The 22506-nt window shown below is 49.2% G+C and overlaps 1 protein-coding gene across 1 annotated transcript; it reads left to right on the top strand.

The window, feature by feature from the left end:
* Window positions 1-16022: 16022 nt before the first annotated feature.
* On the top strand, window positions 16023-21494 carry LOC309544553 (uncharacterized protein). Its single transcript, XM_082243458.1, has 3 exons — window positions 16023-16248; window positions 16393-16559; window positions 20045-21494. The coding sequence occupies exons 1-3, from the start codon at window positions 16098-16100 to the stop codon at window positions 21431-21433; spliced, it is 1707 nt and encodes a 568-aa protein (XP_082099584.1). The 5' UTR covers window positions 16023-16097; the 3' UTR covers window positions 21434-21494.
* The last annotated feature ends 1012 nt before the right edge of the window (window positions 21495-22506 follow it).

The raw sequence follows: 22506 nt of genomic DNA, 5'->3' as shown, positions 1-22506 counted from the left end.
TGATTTGGATGTAAATACCCTCAAATTAAAGCTGGAAGTCTTCAGTTAAAGCACATCTTGTTTGTTTCATTTCAAATCCATTGTGGAGGTGTATAGAGCCAAAAAGATTAGAATTGTGTCCATGTCCCAATATTTATGGACCTGACTGTATGTGTAAATATATCTTCAGTAATTTATTCCTTATCCACTATTGAAAATCATCTGGGGAAAAATATGCTGATTTAAGTCTGGGGTCTCCCAGAAAAGATGCCCTAGGAGAGGAATTGGACACCAAAGTTAGTTGTATTTTACATTTGTTCCAAAGTCTTAGAGAATGGGATATAATAGCACTGCGAGTTGAACTAGACTGTATTGTGTTACCATTTTTTACCATGTAAGTAACAAGGCCATCTTTTTGGAATAATAAATGTATATGAGATTTTTGCATTCTAATATAAACCTACATTTGCAGACCTCTTTTTGCATCAAGCTCCTGATGAAAGGACAGGGATCCACGAAACACGTAGAGCCCCATAGATGCATAGATATACTATTCAGAGATCGATCGTGTACTTTTTTTTTACGGAATATTACTTAACCATTATAATATGAATTGTAGTGTCATACGAATCTCTTTGTGTTACCTCTCGTTACATATGTCTGTATCATATCTGGAAAATGATTTTATGTATTTGTATTAATCATGGAATGTGCAATAAATTACCATTTTTATTTTATGCAATGTGTATTTAAGTTAGTGGCCTGCCTCATTCAAAGTCCCATGACCACTTTTCAGTGTTTGTACGTACATTCAGGGATGGAGGCATTTCACTGTGTATGTTTCAGATCCTTTACTTTCGTCTTTAGTAGGATGCCTGTGATAGGAGGATGGTGAATCGTGATGAGGTGCAGGTGACCCAGAGAGACTTTGTTAGTGAGAATGGTGATGAGGTGTGATGGTCGGATTGGTGAGAACTCATACAGTACATTGGTCTTTAGTGGGATGTCTGTGAAAGGAGGATGGTGACTAGGGATGATCGAACGGTTCGGGTCGACCATCGGTTCAACCCGAACATTGACTGTTCGAAATTTGGCTGAATCCCGAACTTTTTGCGGAAAAAGTTCAGAATTCGACAACCAGAACCGACCAAAATGCAATGGGACAGGAACTGGGCTTTAAAAGCCCGTGATTGGACCAGAACCATCAGTAAAAGCCAATTGAGGGGGCAGGAGAATGCTAGGAATGTGATTGGAGTGACTAGGGGGTCCAGAGGCCAATCTGTAGTGAATACGCCCCCCAGTATATAAGATAGCCCCGCCAAATCTCTAGCACCCTAATACAGGGCTGTGGAAGAGAGTGGAAGCAGTTCTGTTACTCCTGCTTCAAAAGTGTCATTTAGCAATTATTAGTGTGAGGAAAGGGATATCTAGTGTAGTTAGGGTACTATATACCACTATAGTTAGATTCAATAATCTAGTTTCTGTAGGGAAAGTGTTAAGTGTCAGGGTGACTGTAGTGTAGTTTAGGGTGAACTGACTCTGACTGCTATGGCAGGGTGACCAAACCCTTCCATGTCAGGGTGACTGCCATAGAGAAAAGATTGTTTGTATTAGAATCGCAGTAGAGCAGGGATAGGGCTCCGCTCCTTTCACACCTGGCCGTTTTTGTTGCAGGCGTTTATTGGGCTTTTTTGTGGACGTCTTTGGAGGGAGGCATGACATCTGAACTTCCGTGTAGGGGTGTATAGACACACACACATATATGTATATATACACATACACACATATATATAGGTGTGAAAGTAGACCCAGAGAGACTTTGTTGGTGATAGGGTGTGATGGTTGGATTGGTGAGAACTCATACCCTACATCGGTCTTTAGTGGGATTTCTGTGAAAGGAGGATGGTGACTCGTGAGGAGGTGCAGGTGACCCAGAGAGACTTTGTTGGTGATAATGGTGACGAGGTGTGATGGTTTGATTAGTGAGAATCGGCATGAACTTGCACATCTTTGCAGGGCTGCAGACCATTCCCTGGGTCCTCGCTCTTTTTTTTTTATCTTTTAATATACTATTCTATCTAACCCTTTCCTCCTTGGTTTTGGGTGGTTTATGTGGGCAGCACAGTCTATACCAGGGATTCCCAATCAGGGATCCATTGAACCACCTGTAGAGGTGGTTAGGGGTTCCTTGAGCTGTGGCTGATTGACCTTTAATCTTATGGTGCCTCTATGCTTCCAGGTCCAACGCTTCATGGCAGAACCAATGGTATGACAGTAATTAACATTTAGCCATCTGTGGCATTCTAACCACCACTGCAAGGGTTTAATTCTTTCTACTGACCAACAATGTCAGGGGCATTCTTCCCACTGATCCCAGGTGAAAGAATCTTTGCAGGGGGTTCCCCAGAGACCTGAAAATTATTTCAAGGGTTCCTTTAGGACAGGGGTCTCCAAATTTTCTAAACAAAGCACCAGTTTACTGTCCTTCAGACTTAAAAGGGGGGCCGGACTGTGGCCAGTGGGAGTAGAAAAGGTTCCAACATCATTGGGATTAAACAATGGCCCATCTTTCGTGTCAGTGGAGGAATTATGCCCCAATGTTGGTGTCATTGGGAGGAATTGGGCCACATCTTTGGTGTCATTGGGAGGAATTGTGCCCCCCATCTTTGGTGTCATTGGGAGGAATTGTGCCCCCATCTTTGGTGCCAATGGGAGAAATTGTGCCCCCATCTTTGGTGTCATTGGGAGGAATTGTGCCCCCATCTTTGGTGTCATTGGGAGGAATTGTGCCCCCCTCTTTGGTGTCATTGGGAGGAATTGTGCCCCCATCTTTGTTGTCATTGGGAGGAATTGTGCCCCCATCTTTGGTGTCATTGGGAGGAATTGTGCCCCCATCTTTGGTGTCATTGGGAGGAATTGTGCCCCCATCTTTGGTGTCATTGGGAGGAATTGTGCCCCCATCTTTGGTGTCATTGGGGGGGAATTGTGCCCCCTTCTTTGTTGTCATTGGGAGGAATTATGTCCCCATCTTTGGTGTCATTGGGAGGAATTATGTCCCCATCTTTGGTGTCATTGAGAGGAATTGTGCCCCCATCTTTGGTGTCATTGGGAGAAATTGTGCCCCCCTCTTTGGTGTCATTGAGAGGAATTGTGCCCCCATCTTTGTTGTCATTGGGAGGAATTGTGCTTGTGCCCCCATCTTTGGTGTCATTGGGAGGAATTGTGCCCCCATCTTTGGTGTCATTGGGAGGAATTGTGCCCCCATCTTTGGTGTCATTGGGAGGAATTATGTCCCCATCTTTGGTGTCATCGGGAGGAATTATGTCCCCATCTTTGGTGTCATTGGGAGGAATTGTGCCCCCATCTTTGGTGCCATTGGGAGAAAAAACTGTGCCCCCATCTTTGGTGTAATTAGGAGAAATTGTGCCCCCATCTTTGGTGTCATTGGGAGGAATTGTGCCCCAATCTTTGGTGTCATTGGGAGGAATTGTGCCCCCCTCTCTTTGGTGTCATTGGGGGGAATTGTGCCCCCCATCTTTGGTGTAATTGGGAGGAATTGTGCCCCCATCTTTGGTGTCATTGGGAGGAATTGTGCCCCCATCTTAGGTGTCATTGGGAGAAATTGTGCCCCCATCTTTGGTGTCATTGGGAGGAATTTTGTCCCCATCTTTGGTGTCATTGGGAGGAATTGTGCCCCCATCTTTGGTGTCATAGGGAGGAATTGTGCCCCCATCTTTGGTGTCATTGGGAGGAATTTTGTCCCCATCTTTGGTGTCATTGGGAGGAATTGTGCCCCCCATCTTTGGTGTCATAGGGAGGAATTGTGCCCCCATCTTTGGTGTCATTGGGAGGAATTGTGCCCCCCCTCTGGTGTCATTGGGAGGAATTGTGCCGCCAACTTTGGTGTCATTGGGGGGAATTGTGCCCCCTTCTTTGGTGTCATTGGGAGGAATTGTGCATCTGGTCCCCGGCCGCAGTTTGGAGACCACTGCTCTAGGGTAAATAGGTTGTGAAAGGTTGGTCCATACCAAGGCAGCTGGGAAAGCAGAATAGAGTCATGAGTGGCAGGTAAAGAGAAAATAATATACCTAGGACCTTGGGGTGTCTCGGGACTTGGGAGCACAGGGTTTGGAAGAACATTGACTGCAGAGTGTCAGAACCCTACAAAGGCCGCTCTTCAGAGCCATATTTAGTTTGGTGCCAGAATGAGCAGCCCACCCCCTATTCACAGTAAGCCCACACGTGCACAGTATGTCAGTCCGCACTGGGCCCCATATTGGAATAAAGGGGCTCATTCAGAAACGAGGTAAGGAGGAAGTGGGCAGATGGGAGGTGGGTCTATGAAATGCATGCAATGAGTATTCCAGGCCAGGGCCCATAGTGTAAGAATAGGCAAAGTGTCTGGAGTGCTCAACGCATTCTTCTGCTCCTGGTGTAAACCTGGCCTTAAAGCTTTATAAACCTGAGAGCGAAGCCTGGCAGGCCAGTAAAGGGGGAACCAGTGTGCTCCCCCTTTCCTGAACCCTACCAGGCCCCATTCCCTCAACATTAGAGGGGTCTTGCCAGTCGGGACCTCCTTGGCAGTCTTGTCCTCCTTATCCAGGGAGGATAATGGCTAATGGGTCGTAAAACAGAGCCATTCAAGAGCTCTGTTAATTGAACACATTTACACACAAACAAGATATGTCTCTAGAAAGTGTATAGTTAAATGCAAAATAAAATACTGATCGAATTGAGACCATGCATGGTCACCCTATCACTTATAGAATAGAAGATAGCAATAAGATATTCCCTGTGTGATAATATATTCATGTTTAGTATCTTTTGAAGCCAAATCACATGCTGAAAGATAAACTAGCAGTTTAAAGAATGTAACCATTACATATTTTGAGATATGAATTATGTTATTAGTCTGTCTATAAGGGAGGTTCCTTGGTATTGTCGTAAACTTTAGGACCGCCCATGGCTACTGTGTTTATTGGTCAGGGACCTCCTTTAACACCCCCTGCAGTCTCAGAGAAAAAGAGAGAGGCAGATGGGGTTAGAGAGTTCAAGAAATAACATCTATCAAGTTTGAGAACCGATCACACTGTCTCAGCTTCTGAACATTGATAACCCAAGGACCTTGAATGCGAATATTCTTCTTTCTAAATTCTACCTATTTTTTTCTAAATTGCTGAATTGTGTCTCTATTTCTTTGAAACACTTTTTTCTGTAAATATTATATTTGCACAAATTTTAACCTTTTTATTATTAAACTTTATTTTGAAAAGTGTTAATCTTGTCCCTAAGCTCTTAGTGCAAACTAACAACGAACCTGTCTCTTGAAGAGCGCTACTGTCTAGAATAATTCCTCTGAACATTCCTGTCTGTGGTGACAGTGCGTGTTACAGATGATTATTCTAAAGTCATAATTGGTATTTCTAAAATTACGAGCGTCCGCTTGGCTCATCCTAACGTAGCGGTGGTGGCAGTGAAAGGGTTAATTGCTTAATTAGCCCGGTGACAATCGCTCTCAGCCTGCTGGCATCTAGATTGTGGTCCCGCAAGCTGGAAAATCTATGTGCTAGGTGCAGCTGAGAGTGGCATTGTTACGCAAGTGACGGCAGGGTGTGAGATTGCCTGGTCCTCGGTCACAAGTTAGTTAGAAGGGCAGAGATCTGATACGCGCCACCGTCACAGTGGGTGTCTGCCAATGGCGGGGGTGGGGGCTATCGGTATCTAGAAGCCCCCTTGGACAGTAAGGGGGCATCCAGATACGGCCCCTCCCATGTGAAGGATTAAGAGATACACAGTACCCCTCCCATTCACTAAAAAATAAATAAACAGTAAAGAAACACACATGAGGTTTTTAAAAAGTTCAAACGTTGAAATTCCGTCATCAATCACATGATGTAGACCCACGTCAATGACGATGACTGACCCACCAGAAAATAAAAACATGTCGACTACCTTAACGATCGGATCTTGTTGACTGTTTGCCGGCAAGTGGTGGCTCTGGCCAATGGCGGCTGAGTATAAACAAATGAGTGAGATCGCCCAGGTGGACATGGCCGTATTTGGTCAATGACTTCATGTAAATCTCTGTAATATCTTATTATACACTCACCGGCCTCTTTATTAGGTACACCTCTCCAATTGCTTGGTAACACAAATTGCTAATCAGCCAATAAAATGGCAGCAACTCAATGCATTTAGGCATCTAGAGATGGTGAAGACGACTTTCTGAAGTTCAAACTGAGCATCAGAATGGGGAAGAAAGGGGATTGAAGCGACTTTGAACGTGGCATGGTGGTTGGTGGCAGACGGGCCGGTCTGAGTATTTCTGGGATTTTCACACACAACCATCTCTCAGGATTACAGAGAATGGTGGGAAAAAGAGAAAATATCCAGTGAGCGGCAGCTGTGTGGAGGAAAATGCTTTCTTAAGGTCAGAGGAAAATGGGCAGACTGGTTCCAGATGATAAAAAGGCAACAGTAACTCAAATAAAATTGAAAAAGGGTCCGAGCGCTTATGGGTCTTAAACAATAGTGTAGATAAATTAAATAAAAAAGGAGCTGCTGCTGACTAATTGAGGTGTAGTGCCTTTAAAGTGAAAAAGTATATGAGTCAGCGCTGCCCCTCCCACTTCCTATCAATGTGTGCTCCAGTGCTGTTATTCACACAAAGTGCCGGTGCACCCCTTAGGTGACCCCACTCACCGGAATGATGTATGTATTGAGCCTTGTATCTGAATATTATCTCCTTTTGGGCTAATAATCCCACACTATTCATATGTCACAATAGTGCCGCTGGCTTTGTATTCCTCATTAAACAAAACGAAAATGGCCCGCCATGGTGAAGTATATAATAGAAGTTTATTTGAACATAAAAGAAACACGCTTACAGAGTTTCAGGAAATTAAGTTGCGGTCTGGTCCGGTGGACGCTGCGTGCGTTCCACCGACCGGAAGTGCTCGGAACTGATGTCACACGCTCTCTGACTCGCTAGACGCGGCGTTTTGCCCTCCTATTGGGCCTTATCAATAGCTGACAGAGAGAGCGTGTGTTGGGTGCCACTCCTGTCAGCTGAGAACAGGAAACAGAGACTACAATTGGCACAGGATCACCAACATTGGAAAATAGAAGAATGGAAAATCGTTGCCTGGTCTGATGAGTCTGGATTTCAGCTGCGACATTCAGATGGGGGAGGGTCAGAATTTGGTGTATGGATCCATCCTGCCTTCTATCACCGGTTCAGGCTGGTGTTGGTGGTGTAATGGTGTGGGGGAGGAGGGTAATGGTTCAGGCTGGTGGTGTAATAGTGTGGGGGAGGAGGGGGGGGGGTAATGGTTCAGGCTGGTGGTGGTGGTGTAATGGTGGGGGGGGGGGGGGGTAATGGGTCAGGCTGGTGGTGGGAGTGGAAAGGTGTGGGGGAGGAGGGGGCGTAATGGTTCAGACTGGTGGTGTAATGGTGTGGGGGAGGAGGGGGGTAATGGTTCAGGCTGGTGGTGGTGTAATGGTGGGGGGGAGGAAGGGGGTTGCAACGGTTCAGGCTGATGGTGGTGTAATGGTGGAGGGGGGGTGTGTAATGGTTCAGGCTGATGGTGGTGTAATGGTGGAAGGGGGGGGGGTGTGTAATGGTTCAGGCTGGTGGTGGTGTAACGGGGTGGGGACCGGTTTAGGTTAGTGGTGTAATGGTGTGTGTGTGTGTGGGGGAGGGGGTAACGGTTCAGGCTGGTGGTGATAGTGTAATGGTGTGGAGGGTCTTGGCCCACTTTGGGCCCCTTTAGTGTTATAAACCCTACCCCCTCCCTGAGTATTGTTGCTGACCATGTCCATCCCTTTATGACTACAGTGTCCCCATTAGAGATGGCCTTGCGATTCACCCGGCAGTCGGTTCGCGGCGAATTTTGCTTGTTCGCTACCCGCCAAATTTGCGGACACATGGCGTAGTTCGCGGCAGCCATATTTGTTTACATTGAGGAGAACTTTGACCCATGACACAGCCGTCAGGTGGAAAGGGACAGCCAATTGAAACATTCCAGCACATGGACAGTCCCCCTACCCTATAAATAGACCCGATCTGGCGGCCATTTCAGATTCCGCTTTCTGCCAGTGTTGCGAGAGGTCTGCTCTGCTCATCAGGGAGAGTTTGCCAGACACAAATAGCGCTGTGAAGATCCACAAAAGCCCTTTTCAGGGCTGGTATTTCGGCATAGGTCTAGTATCTTTAGAGCTTAGGGAGAGGTATCCTGTGGTTGCTGTAGGGGCAGTTAAAGATTGGCTGCAGTCACACAGAAATCGCTCTGTCAATGTCCACAAAAGTCATGTAAAGGGCTGCAAATTTTTTGGTATTGCTGTGCAGTGCACTAAAAAGGGGGGGGGGGTATGGGGGAGGGGGGTAATCCACAGTATAATATACTTTGTAGAAAGCATAGTATAGTGGATTAGTACTATTATTGTGCACTGTGCAGCATTGTGACAGGTGTGGTGGTGAGACTGAGCGTTTCTGCAGCAACTCTACACACAGTGACAAAAGCACTTATAATGTATTATAACTGGTGTGATAGACCAATTGCCCCCCCATGCCACATATTGAAGTGGGGTGTTATCTGAGTAAACTTTTTCAAGTGTATTTGTGTCATGCAACAATATTGCCTAGTTTGCTGAGCGAAGTCTGGTACACACAGCGCCAAACTCACTCGCCAATTTTTTGAACTGGTGTGCTACACCAATGCCCCCCCCCCCCCAATGCCACATATTGAAGTGGGGTGTTATTTAACAGTATAATTTTCTAAGATTGTATTTTAGTCCTGCAAACATTTGGCCTCTTTTGCTGTGTTAACTCTGCTACACACAGTGACAACAGTTACTGGCCAATTATTTGTAGAACTGGCGGACTGACGGACCAGCAGATAGGGAGGAGAGGCAGGCAGAACTTGCATTGCACAAAAGGTACAAAGCAGACTGCAAATGTATCAGAAGGGAGCCATCAACCATGTACAGTCACATCTGGCACTCCCAGGACGCCGTCACATGGCTTCGCAGTGTGGGCTTTTTTTAATGTGTCCGTTGCTGACACCAGTGTTGTCATCTGCAGCCTTTGCAGTCAACGCATAAGTCGCGGTAAGCCCAACACTCACCTAGGGACGACCGCCTTAAGAAGGCACCTGAACTCCCATCACCGAGCCCAGTGGGAGCAAAACTGTCAGAACCCACAAAGCCACACTCCATGCTCTCACCATCCAGCCTCTTCTCCTTCTCCTCTCTCCTCACAGTTGTCCTCCACTCCACCTTCCATGATGCCGTCGTCACGTTGTTCTGGAAAAAGGCAGGCTTCCGTGGCTCAAATGTTGGAGCGTAAAAAAAGGTGTCCGACTACATCGGGTTAACGGCCGATGTGGACGCTCTGAGGAGTGATGAACCCCTGGACTACTGGGTGGGCAGGCTTGACCTCTGGCCAGAGCTTGCACAATTTGCAATGGAAATGTTGGCTTGCCCCCCGTCCAGTGTCCTGTCCGAAAGGACGTTCAGCGCAGCAGGGGGGATCGTGACCGATAAGCGCACTCACCTAGCTCATGACAGTGTAGAATACCTCACATTTATAAAAATGAATGAGGCATGGATCTCTGAGGAATTCAACACATGTGACCAGTAGACCAGGTTTCCTCAAAATTCCTCATGACAGGCCACAAATATCCACCAGACCGCCATCCACCCACAGCAATTCCTGGTCCTTGGCTTCGCTAAATACAGCGTCATAAAAGGCATTTCATGTCCATTGAATGGCTAATTTTTGCAGCCTATACAGGCTGACACTTACTGTTCTGTGTATGCTGTGAACGCCTACTGTACTACGTTCCAGCCATCATATACTACGTTCTTTGCTGTCAGTTAAACCCATGTGGGCTAATTTTTGGGGTCTTTTATGGCCGATACTTACTTATATATCCTGTGAATGCCTAATGTACCTTCAGCCACAGAATACTACGTTCTTAGCTGTCAGTTAAACCCATGTGGGTTAATTTTTGGGGCCTGTAATGGCCGACAGTTACTTATATATCCTGTGAATGCCTAATTTTCCAGACTGCAAATGAAAATCAATGGGTCTGTAAAGGTTCCGCCAAATTGTGGAATGGATGCGGACCCATTTTACAGATGTGTGAATGGACCCTATATGTATTAGACAATGTATTTACCGGCTGCTGTCAGTTCTGGCTGATTTATGAAAAAATATATACTGTATTTTCTGGCGTATAAGACTACTTTTGAACCTCATAAAAATCGCTCAAAAATGGGGGGTCGTCTTATACGCCGAGTATAATATCTCCAAGGTAACCTAAGTACAAGTATTACCGGTAGATGAAAATTAGGGGGGTCGTCTTATACGCCCAGTCGTCTTATACGCCGGAAAATACGGTATATATTTTTTTTGCTGTAAAAAAAAAAATTTAGGGCAACTTTTTCAATTGCAATACTTCTGTTATGACATTGTCCATGTGCTGGGACTATTTGTGCACAGCTAGTACGTCTTTTGTGGCTGCAAATATGACCTAAAGGTTTTTAAAGTTCGCCTCCCATTAAAGTCAATGGGGCCCGCCGCAAACTCGCGGTTCGCAGACTTTTGAGAAAATTTGCAGCTGGCATTTGCGAACCGCCCCGGCCGATGTTCGTCCATCACTAGTCCCCATCTTCTGATGGCTCCTTCCAGCAGGATAATGCACCATGTCACAAAGCTCCAATCATCTCACCACTGGCTTCTTCACCATGACAATGAGGTCACTGTCCTCCAATGGCCTCCACACTCACCACATCTCATCCAATAGAGTACTTTTGGGATGTGGTGGTGATGCTATCATGTCACTATGGAGGAAAATCTCTGTGGAACGTTTTCAACACCTTGTTGTATCTATGCCACCAAGAATGAAGGCAAAAGGGGGTCCAACCTGCTACTAGCAAGGTGTACCTAATAAAGTGGCCGGTGAGTTGGGGGGGGGGGGGTTGAGTGTATGGGGGGGGGGTGAGTGTATGGGGGGGGGTGAGTGTATGTCCATGAGCAAACAACCTCCATGTGAGTGACGGCCATGGTGGACAGTCTGTAGGACATTGATGGGGCCACAATGGTATACTTCCCCCCCCCCTGTACTATATATATTGCTCACACTGAGACATATTAGAAAACATGATATAAACCACATAAGAAATGACGGCAATGTTCAGGATCAGTCGGTGTGAGATACCCGGAGAATACACCGGGGGCAGCACAGGACAGAGGAATGGAAGTGGGACTGTCACACTGCGATACAATGTATATTTTGTATCCATGGTGCAGAAGAGGGAGTGCTGGGAGGGCGTTACACTCAGGCGGGGGTGGAGATGATGACACAGCAGGAAATCAAAGTTCACTTTGCTGAGAAAAGGGAGGGGGGACACCAAGGGGGGGGAGAGACGAGGGGAGAGGAGGACTGAAGAGGGGGACAGAGGGGACTGGAGAGGGGGGAAGAGGGGGGACTGGAGAGGGGTAAGAGAGGGGGACAGAGGGGACTGGAGAAGGGGACAGAGGGGACTGGAGAGGGGGAAGAAAGGGGGACAGAGGGGACTGGAGAGGGGGACAGAGAGGACTGAAGGGGGGACAGAGAAGACTGGAGAGGGGGAAGAGAGGGGGACAGAGGGGACTGAAGGGGGGACAGAGGGGACTGGAGAGGGGCACGGATCACAGAGGAGACAGCGGAGGAGAGAGAGAAAACTACTCTACAGATTGCTCAATCCATCCGAGAGGAGAAGAGATTCCATCTACAGAGAGAGAGATTAGGAGGAAGAGTCACACCTGACATACAGACAGAGAGTCAGAGAGGAGAGGAGGGGGGCACAGGAGGGGAGAGGAGAAAAGGAAAGAAGGGAGAGAGGAGACAGAGAACAAGAGAGAGAGGAGGGAGGAGAGGAGTGAACAGAGAGGAGAGGAAATAGAGCGGAGGGGGGAAAGGAGCGAGAGGAGTAGGGAAGGAAAGAGAGAGGAGAGAAGAAGGAAGGGGTGTAGGGAGAGGGAGTAGGGACAGGGGAAGGAGAGGAGAAAGAAGGGAGGAGGGAGAGAGGGGAGAAGAGACAGAAGAGGAGAAAGAGGGGGAATAAGAGAAGAGAGGAGGAAAGAGCGAGGAGAGAGAGGTGAAAAGAGGGAAGAGAGGTGAGGTAAGGAGGAGGAAGAGAGAGGAGTGGGGAGAGAGGAGAAGAAAGTAACAGAGGAGAGAGAGGAGTAGGGAAGGAAAGAGAGGCAAAACGAAGTGAGAGGTGTAGGGAGAGAGAGGGGGTAGCAGAGAGAGAAGGAGAGAGAGGGGAGCAGGGCTCTGAGTCCCGGGGAAGGAAGGGATAGCAGAGTGCAGGTAGGGAGGGCGAAGGTCCGGGAGCTCTGGGCGGACACTGAGGACCGGTCATAGAAGGTCGGAGGAGGAGAGAGAGGAGTAGGGGGGTTCAGCAGAGTGAGAGGGAGGAGGGAGAGAGGAGAGAGAGAGGAGCAGGGCTCTGAGTCCGGGGGATAGTAGAGGTATAGCAGGTAGAGAGGGTGAAGTCCGGGAGCTCTGGGCGGACACTGAGGACCGGTCATAGAAGGTTGGAGGAGGAGACCTCATTGGTTCTGGTGAGTGACAGATTCCCCTCCGATATAATACTTTCCTCCTCCTCCTCCATTCATTACACGTAATACAGAGGAGTGTCACCGATACTTCCTCTTCTGTCCTGCCTGCCATAGCTATTACCTTTTGTATCACTTGCCCCTCCCTCCTAGATCGTTAGCTTTGATGACCAGGGTCCTCTGATTCCTCCTGTACTGTCTGCCCTCATGCTGTAAGGCGCTGTGCACACTGCTGCCACTATATAAATCCTGTATAATAATAATAATGATGATGTCACCACATGGTCACCTGTCTGCCGGACTCTGCACATCACCCTCCATCGCCTGCCCCCGAGGAGTCCTGACTGTCTCCCACCTACTTCCTGAATGGAACATTTCCATTTATTGTACATACATTGTATTGTCAAAAGTATCTTTGCAGCTATAACAGCTTCAACTCTTCTGGGAAGGCTGTGCACAAGGTTTAGGAGTGTCTATGGGAAGGTTTCACCATTCTTCCAGAAGCGCGTTTGTGAGGTCAGGCACTGTTATTGGATGAGAAGGCCTGGCTTGCAGTCTCCACTCTTATTCATCTCAAAGGTGTTCTATTGGGTTGAGGTCAGGACTCTGTGCAGCCCAGTCAACTTCCTCCACTCCAAACTCGCTCATCCATTTCTTAATAGAGCTTGCTTTGTGCACTGGTCCAAATCATTCAGGGGAGGGGGGGGGATTATGGTGTGGGGGATGTTTTTCAGGGGTTGGGCTTGGCCCCTTAGTTCCAGTGAAGGGAACTCTTAAGGCATCAGCATACCAAGACATTTTGGACAATTTCATGCTCCCAACTTGGGATGTCCCCTTCCTGTTCCACCATGACTGCCCACCAGTGTCCAAAGCAAGGTCCATAAAAACACGAATGAGCGAGTTTGGGGTGGAGGAACATGACTGACCTGCACAGAGTCCTGACCTCAACCCAACCAACCCAACCAGACAGCGAGCCAGCCTCCCAAATGCGCATCTAGAAGAATGGTCAAACATTCCCATAGACACACTCCTAAACCTTGTGGACGGCCTTCCCAGAAGAGTTGAAGCTGTTATAGCTGCAAAGGGTGGGGGGGGGGGGGGGGCAACTCAATATTGAACCCTACGGACTAAGACTGGGATGCCATTATAGGTCATGTGTGTGTAAAGGCAGGCGTCCCAATACTTTTGGTAATATAATGTACATACAAAAAATCCAAACATTCAGGAAGCAGTTGTGAGTCAGCCAGGAGCCAACCCCTCCACTAGCCTCCATTCAGTATCCTCCACCCCTCTCTGCCAACCCCTCCACTGGCCTCCATTCAGTGTCCTCCACCCCTCTCTGCCAACCCCTCCACTGGCCTCCATTCAGTGTTCTCCACCCCTCTCTGCCAACCCCTCCACTGGCCTCCAATCATTGTCCTCCACCCCTCTCTGCCAATCCCTCCACTGGCCTCCATTCAGTGTCCTCCACCCCTCTCTGCCAATGCCTCCCATGGCCTCCATTCAGTGTCCTCCACCCCTCTCTGCCAATCCCTCCACTGGCCTCCATTCAGTGTCCTCCACCACTCTCTGCCAATCCCTCCACTTGCTTCCATTCAGTGTCCTCCACCCCTCTCTGCCAATCCCTCCACTGGCCTCCATTCAGTGTCCTCCACCCCTCTCTGCCAATCCCTCCACTGACCTCCATTCTGTGTCCTCCACCCCTCTCTGTCAATCCCTCCACTGGCCTCCATTCAGTGTCCTCCACCACTCTCTGCCAATCTCTCCACTGGCTTCCATTCAGTGTCCTCCACCACTCCCTGCCAATCCCTCCACTGGCCTCCATTCAGTGTCCTCCACCACTCTCTGCCAATCCCTCCACTGGCCTCCATTCAGTGTCCTCCACCACTCTCTGCCAACCCCTCCACTGGCCTCCATTCAGTGTCCTCCACCACTCTCTACCAATCCCTCCACTGGCCTTTATTCAGTGTCCTCCACCCCTCTCTGCCAATGCCTCCCATGGCCTCCATTCAGTGTTCTCTATCCCTCTCTGCCAATGCCTCCCCTGGCCTCAATTCAGTGTTCTCTATCCCACTCTGCCATCCCCTCCACTGGCTTCCATTCAGTGTCCTCCACCACTTTCTACCAATCCCTCCACTCAGGGTCCTCCAACCCTCTCTGCCAATCCCTCCACTGGCTTCATTCAGTGTCCTCCACCCCTCTCTGCCAATCCTATCACTAGTCTCCATTTAGTGTCCACCACCCCTCTCTGCCAACCCCTCCACTGGCTTCATTCAGTGTCCTCCACCCCTCACTGCCAATCCCTCCACTGGCGTTCATTCAATGTCCTCCACCCCTCTCTGCCAATCCCTCCACTGTCCTGCATTCAGTCTCCTCCACCGTTCACTGCCAATCCCTCCAATGGCTTCCATTCAGTGTCCTCCACCTCTCTCTGCTGATCGCTCCACTTGCTTCTATTCAGTTCCCTCTCTGCCAAGCCCCTCCACTGGCCTCCATTCAGTATCCTCAACCCCTCTCTGCCAAACCCTCCACTGGCTTCCATTTAGTGTCCTCCCCCCTCTTTACCAATCCCTTTACTGGCTCCTAATCTCCAAAACTATAAATTTCCAAATACGACAACACACAAAGCTACAATACCAACCTCCTCTCCAAATATCATCCAAACCTTCCTCTCCTCTCCTCCTATGACCTCCTGCTTTCTAGCTCCTTACTCCTTATCTCTTTCCATGCTCGCCTCCAGGACTTCTCCAGGGCCTGTCCCGTCCTCTGGAACTCTCTACCCCAATCTGTTCAACTGTCTCCCACTCTGTCCTTCTTTAGGTGATCCCTGAAAACTCATCACTTCAGAGAGGCCTCTCCCACCTCCATGTAACAACTGAACTTTTTCTTCATCAACCTATCCCTCACAGTTATTACCTTTTTGTATCGCTTGCCCCTCATTAGATTGAAAGCTCCCATGATCAGGGTCCTCCTTTTTTCTCTTGAATTATATTATAACTGCCCTGTCTTCCTTTATATTGTAACTGATAGCGCTATATAAGTCAAGTATTATAATAATTTATTAGTCTGAGGCCCCCCAAAAAACAAAAACAAATGTGATCTTCTCCTTATTATACGCTCTAGGTTCCGCTTTCACAACGCTTGGTATTTAGAGAGCTCAGTAGCACAAGCTGAAATTTCTGCCCAGTGAATATTTCAGAACAGTGACTCAACCCACCTATTTATGACTCCGCCCATAGAGTCCCTGAACGGATTCACCTACTGCTGTGCTCTGGGGATCCTTTGTCTTCAGGGTTATTATGAGAAGAGTGAAGTAGACAAAGGCTTCATATGTCCTTGGAGTAGAATTATGGTCACATGACCCTGCCCTTGTGTATTCTGATCTCTCAATACCCTGCACTGCCATCATCTAACCCACTTGTGTTCACCAGGGGTGACCGCCTTGAGTCCGGAGAGCGTAACCACGCCACGCCCAGCGAGTGTGACCACCCCGCGTCCATCGGATCGGACCATGTCTCGGAAGAGGGAGGTGGGGACCCTGACCGGCCTGTGCCTGCAGAACATCGCGGACAACATGCAGAACGTTTGGATGAAGGATTACATGATGAAAAATATGGAGGAATATCATTTCCTCTTCATTGAAGGACCCTTCAACCAGCTGGGTGAGTACCGCCACAGCTAAGGTGAGCGCCGAAAATCCAGAATTTCCCAAAAATCGGCTAGAAGATAGGGTTGTCCTCCATGTATAAATACAGTATGTTCTATATGCGTTCCACTCACCTTCTCTCCCATCATCCTCCCCTCAGCCGGCTCGCTGGTACAGGAACTGATCAGGATTTTGGGAGAGTCCCACAAGCTGAATAAAGGATGCCTCCACCTCCTCCTTCAGCCTCACCTGTTGGAGCTCAGTCTGCGTTCCTGTGCCGGGATTGTCAATGTCGCCATCATGCAGCTCGTCACTGTGCGCTGCAAGGTAAGAGGCTCCATTGTAATATAAACTATATGGAACCCCATTCAAGATTCATCCTCTATCCTCCACATACTAAGGCCTCCCTCCGAACCATCGTCTATCCTCTATCCTCCAGATACTAAGGCCTCCTTCCAAACCATCGTCTATCCTCTATCCTCCAGATACTAAGGCCTCCTTCCGAACCATCGTCTATCCTCCACATACTAAGGCCTCATTCCGAACCATCGTCTATCCTCCACATACTAAGGCCTCCTTCCGAACCATCATCTATCCTCCACATACTAAGGCCTCCTGGTCCATCCTTGAAGATCCATATAATAAGGCCTCCTGATCCATCCTCCAGATGCTAAGGCCTCCTTCCGAACCATCATCTATCCTCCAGATGCTAAGGCCTCCTTCCGAACCATCATCTATCCTCCACATACTAAGGCCTCCTTCTGAGCCATCTGAAGTATAGAGGATGGTTCAGATGGGAGCCTTAATATCTGAAGTTTAGTGGATGGCTCAGAGGGGGGGTTTTAGTATCTGGAGGATAGAGGATGGCTCATAATGGGCGTGTTAGTATCTAGAGGATAGAGGATGGTTCAGATGGAGGCCTTCGTTTCTGGAAGATAGAGGATGGTTCAGAAAGGGGCCTTAGTATCGGGAGGATAAAGGACAGCTCAGAAGGGGGGCCTTAGTATCTGGAGGATAGTTCAGATGGGAGACGGGTATCTGGAGGATAGAGGATGGCTCTGAATGGGGGTCTTAGTATCTGGATGATAGAGGATTGTTCAGAAAGGGGCCCTTAGTATCTGGAGGATAGAGGATGGTTCAGAAGGGGGCCTTAGTATCTGGAGGATAGAGGATGGCTCAGAAGGGGCCCTTAGTATCTGGAGGATAGAGGATGGTTCAGAAGGGGGCCTTAGTATCTGGAGGATAGAGGATGGCTCAGAAGGGGCCCTTAGTATCTGGAGGATAGACGATGGCTCAGAAGGGGGGGTCTTAGTATCTGCAGGATAGACGATGGTTCAGAAGGGGGCCTCAGTATCTGTAGGATAAAGGATGGCTCAGAAGGGGGCCTTAGTATCTGGAGGATAGACGATGGGTCAGAAGGGGGCCTCAGTTCCTGGAGGATAGAGGATGGCTCAGAAGGGGCCCTTAGTATCTGGAGGATAGACGATGGCTCAGAAGGGGGGCCTCAGTATCTGGAGGATAGAGGATGGTTTAGAAGGGGGCCATAGTATCTGGAGGATAGACGATGGCTCAGAAGGGGGCCATAGTATCTGGAGGATAGACGATGGCTCAGAAGGGGGCCTTAGTATCTGGAGGATAGAGGATGGTTCAGAAGGGGGCCATAGTATCTGGAGGATAGACGATGGCTCAGAAGGGGGGCCTTAGTATCTGGAGGATAGAGGATGGTTCAGAAGGGGGCCATAGTATCTGGAGGATAGAGGATGGTTCAGAAGGGGGCCTTAGTATCTGGAGGATAGAGGATGGTTCAGAAGGGGGCCTTAGTATCTGGAGGATAGAAGATGGCTCAGAAGGGGGCCTTAGTATCTGGAGGATAGAGGATGGCTCAGAAGGGGGCCTTAGTATCTGGAGGATAGAGGATGGCTCAGAAGGGGGCCTTAGTATCTGGAGGATAGACGATGGTTCAGAAGGGGGCCTTAGTATCTGGAGGATAGAGGATGGTTCAGAAGGGGGCCTTAGTATCTGGAGGATAGAGGATGGCTCAGAAGGGGGCCTCAGTATCTGCAGTATAGACGATGGCTCAGAAGGGGGCCTTAGTATCTGGAGGATAGAGGATGGCTCAGAATGGGGGCCTTAGTATCTGGAGGATAGACGATGGTTCAGAAGGGGGCCTCAGTTCCTGGAGGATAGACGATGGCTCAGAAGGGGCCCTTAGTATCTGGAGGATAGACGATGGTTCAGAAGGGGGCCTCAGTTCCTGGAGGATAGAGGATGGCTCAGAAGGGGGCCTTAGTATCTGGAGGATAGAGGATGGCTCAGAAGGGGGCCTTAGTATCTGGAGGATAGTCAATGGTTCAGAAGGGGCCCTTAGTATCTGGAGGATAGACGATGGCTCAGAAGGGGGCCTTAGTATCTGCAGGATAGACGATGACTCAGAAGGGGGCCTCAGTTCCTGGAGGATAGAGGATGGCTCAGAAGGGGGCCTTAGTATCTGGAGGATAGAAGATGGCTCAGAAGGGGGCCTTAGTATCTGGAGGATAGAGGATGGCTCAGAAGGGGGGGGTCTTAGTATCTGGAGGATAGACGATGGCTCAGAAGGGGGCCTTAGTATCTGGAGGATAGACGATGGCTCAGAAGGGGGGCCTTAGTATCTGGAGGATAGAGGATGGGTCAGAAGGGGCCTCAGTATCTGGAGGATAGACGATGGTTCAGAAGGGGGTTTTAGTATCTGGAGGATAGACGATGGCTCAGAAGGGGGCCTTAGTATCTGGGGGACAGACGATGGCTTAGAAGGGGGCCTTAGTATCTGGAGGATAGACGATGGTTCAGAAGGGGGCCTTAGTATCTGGAGGATAGACGATGGCTCAGAAGGGGGCCTTAGTATCTGGAGGATAGACGATGGCTCAGAAGGGGGCCTTAGTATCTGGAGGATAGACGATGGCTCAGAAGGGGGGGTCTTTGTATCTGGAGGATAGAGGATGGCTCAGAAGGGGGCCTTAGTATCTGGAGGATAGAGGATGGCTCAGAAGGGGGGGGGGGTCTTAGTATCTGGAGGATAGACGATGGCTCAGAATGGGGACCTTAGTATCTGGAGGATAGAGGATGGCTCAGAAGGGGGGGGGTCTTAGTATCTGGAGGATAGACGATGGCTCAGAAGGGGCCCTTAGTATCTGGAGGATAGACGATGGCTCAGAAGGGGGAGTCTTAGTATCTGGAAGATAGACGATGGCTCAGAAGGGGGCCTTAGTATCTGGAGGATAGACGATGGCTCAGAAGGGGGCCTTAGTATCTGCAGGATAGACGATGGCTCAGAAGGGGGCCTCAGTATCTGGAGGATAGACGATGGCTCAGAAGGGGGCCTTAGTATCTGGAGGATAGACGATGGCTCAGAAGGGGGCCTTAGTATCTGGAGGATAGACGATGGCTCAGAAGGGGGCCTTAGTATCTGCAGGATAGACGATGGCTCAGAAGGGGGGCCTTAGTATCTGGAGGATAGACGATGTCTCAGAAGGGGGGCCTTAGTATCTGGAGGATAGACGATGGTTTAGAAGGGGGGTATTAGTATCTGCAGGATAGAGGATGGCTCAGAAGGGGGCCTCAGTATCTGGAGGATAAACGATGGCTCAGAAGGGGCCCTTAGTATCTGGAGGATAGATGATGGCTCAGAAGGGGGGCCTTAGTATCTGGAGGATAGACGATGGCTCAGAAGGGGGGCCTTAGTATCTGCAGGATAAAGGAGACTTATTGACCTTTAGTGAATAGGACACGCTGTCTGCCAGTCTCATTACTTCTAGTCTCTCTTATCTTCTCACCAGCACTTGACCTCCCTGGACCTGCACTCCTGTAACCGTGTTCCCGCCGCCTCATTGGCCACTCTCATTGAAGGCTTGCCCCGTCTCACCAAGCTTTGTCTGGCAGACACTCAGTGTGACTCACTGGTTTTCACAGCCATTGGAAGGAGTTGCCCACGGCTCTGTGAATTAAATGTATCCCGCTGTAAGAAAGTTTCATCTTCTTCATTGTTGCCCCTGGTCTACGACAGTAAAAGTGCCACCTTCTGCTGCCAAACGCTGAGGGTCCTCCTCCTGCAAGATATGAAACCAAAGGGCAGCATGGAGGAGTGGGTACAGGTGCTGTGCTTTGTACTGCTGGCATTGCCTGGCCTGGAGGAACTCCTCACCCCTTCCCTACCTGCTGCCCTGAGTCTTCTATACAACGGGAGTTTTACCAAACCTGGCACGTGCTTCGATGGGTTCCCTCCATTGGCAGAGGTCGCCCGGTCTAGGACGTTAGGGGAAAGTAAGATAAAGGGAGTGGCAAACATGAGGAACCATCAGTCGAACTCTCCTGCATCTTCACCAAAGGAAACCCACCAGAGAAGTTCTGAGATGTCGGTGATGCCAGAAAGACTGACCCTTCGCTTGAAGAAGCTGGAGGACCTGGAGGAGGATGACGTGTCCGTAGTTGGGTCTCTATGTCCATTGGTGGAAGAGGTGGCCATCTCTCTTGGAAGCCAACCATTGGGTACCTGGAGTTTAGTGCAATGGCCGCAGCTCACTAAGCTGACCCTGCACTGCCCACAGATGCCGGAGAGGACCTTGGAGGAGTTCCTGGCCACACTGCAGGTCATAGGGAAAAGTCTACGGGTTCTGTCCATACAGAACCTCCTGTGGTGTCAGGATGACTCTCTGCCCACTCTGCTGACCATGTGCCCGAATCTCCAGAGCTTCCAGAGTCACTTCACAGTGCTTCGCCAAAACCTAACGCCCAATGAGCCGGAGCTTCCACCCTGGCCCCGGGACCCGTTGCCCCTCCCCCGCCTAAATGCCTTCAGTTTGCTAATAGAAGGGGAAGGCTTATCTCAGGCCTTCTTCCAGCATAAGCTGGGGGGCTTCTTGGTGTCCATCCTAAAGGGGAGCCCCCAGCTGGAATCGCTGTCCCTCTGCGGGGTCCAGTCCCCCCTTGACAGTGTGTTTGAGGTCGTGTATGGGTCAAGTCCTCCCCGACCCTTGCAGAGACTGAGCTCGGTGTCCCTGTGCGGCAGTAATGTCACCCAGTGGGGGGCGTCCCTTGTCGTTCGCTCCGGGAGTGACCTGAGGACTCTGGATTTGTCTCACTGCAAGGAAGTGACCTGCCGGGACCACCACCAGCTTCAGGAGCGGGCACGCAAGGAGAGACTCAACCTCACAATTAGCTGGCTCTGAAGGTGCTGGCTATCCGACTCCCCCAACCTCCAACTTTAAGGAACCATCCAAAACTGAGGTTCCAGTTATGGCTGAACCCTTGGTAATTCCCCATCGGAAGCAGACAGGCGATTCCAACCCAACCAATCCATTGCTTAGTGTTAGAGTGTGGGAGGGTTGGAGCCTTTGTCCTCTGTTTATGTGTGTCTGTGGACTTCCATTCACTTCATGTCCTGGTGACACAACAGGAAGAACCCTTCCCCAATAAAAAACAGCAGAGGCTCTAGCCTCCCCTTCCTCGACTCGATAGCGATTGAGGCTGCCGCTGTCAAACTCTACATCCAAAAATGCTAGTGGTCTGGCTGTGACACGCCTCCTGTGGTGACAACCAGTTCCGAGACAAGGTCATCCAGTGCCCAGGGCAAAGATACCAAAACTTCTCCCCCCTCCTTCCCTTAGGGTTAGGGTCAGGGCGCCCCCATCCCTGCAATTAACCACTGCGCCCAGGGCAGACGTTCTGTGTGAATGGGGCAATATGGAATGTTCTATTTTCTCTACAGGTCGATTGTTATTCATTCATTCAAAAAAAAAAGGAATTGAGTGGTTCTGGAAAATTAAGGCCACTAGATGGAGTAGAGGCTCAATATTTATTTCCTATGATCCTAAGCTCCATCTAGTGGCTATAATGTGGTCTATTTCTGATTTACTCTATGAATTAATAACATTCGACCTGTAGAAGAAATAGAAGGAGAACTCTTTTGAACCAAAAAAATATACCATTTTTTTTTTTATTACTAACAAGCCCCCATAGATTTGCTTTTAACAAAAAGTTGTGGCTATTTTTAAGCATAACTCTACCCAAAACACTTTCCTGGTTCTGTATGGAGTGGGGTCAGGGCTACAGCAAGAACAAGGAGCATGAATTAAAGCTGAATCTGCTTATATTTTGCCCATGGGTGACCCTGCTCCATGTTTCTGACCCTGCTCCCTATGGGTGACCTTGTTCCAACATGTTGAGCAAGCTTCCCCTTGGTTACCCCGCTTCGCATTAGTAACCACACCCTACATGGGTTACCCCGCTCCACATTGCTGAC

The sequence above is a fragment of the Pelophylax lessonae genome (assembly GCF_965119305.1).
Source record: "Pelophylax lessonae genome assembly, chromosome: 1".
Taxonomy (NCBI): domain Eukaryota; kingdom Metazoa; phylum Chordata; class Amphibia; order Anura; family Ranidae; genus Pelophylax; species Pelophylax lessonae.
This window is presented reverse-complemented; position numbering and strand designations above follow the sequence as displayed.

Bases quoted from the DNA above. Each gene is read 5' to 3' on its own strand.
- LOC309544553 (XM_082243458.1), top strand. From the start codon at position 16,098: ATGTCTCGGAAGAGGGAGGTGGGGACCCTGACCGGCCTGTGCCTGCAG. The intron at 16,249-16,392 runs GTGAGTACCGCC...TCCTCCCCTCAG, and splicing joins AGGACCCTTCAACCAGCTGG to CCGGCTCGCTGGTACAGGAA. The intron at 16,560-20,044 runs GTAAGAGGCTCC...TCTTCTCACCAG, and splicing joins TCGTCACTGTGCGCTGCAAG to CACTTGACCTCCCTGGACCT.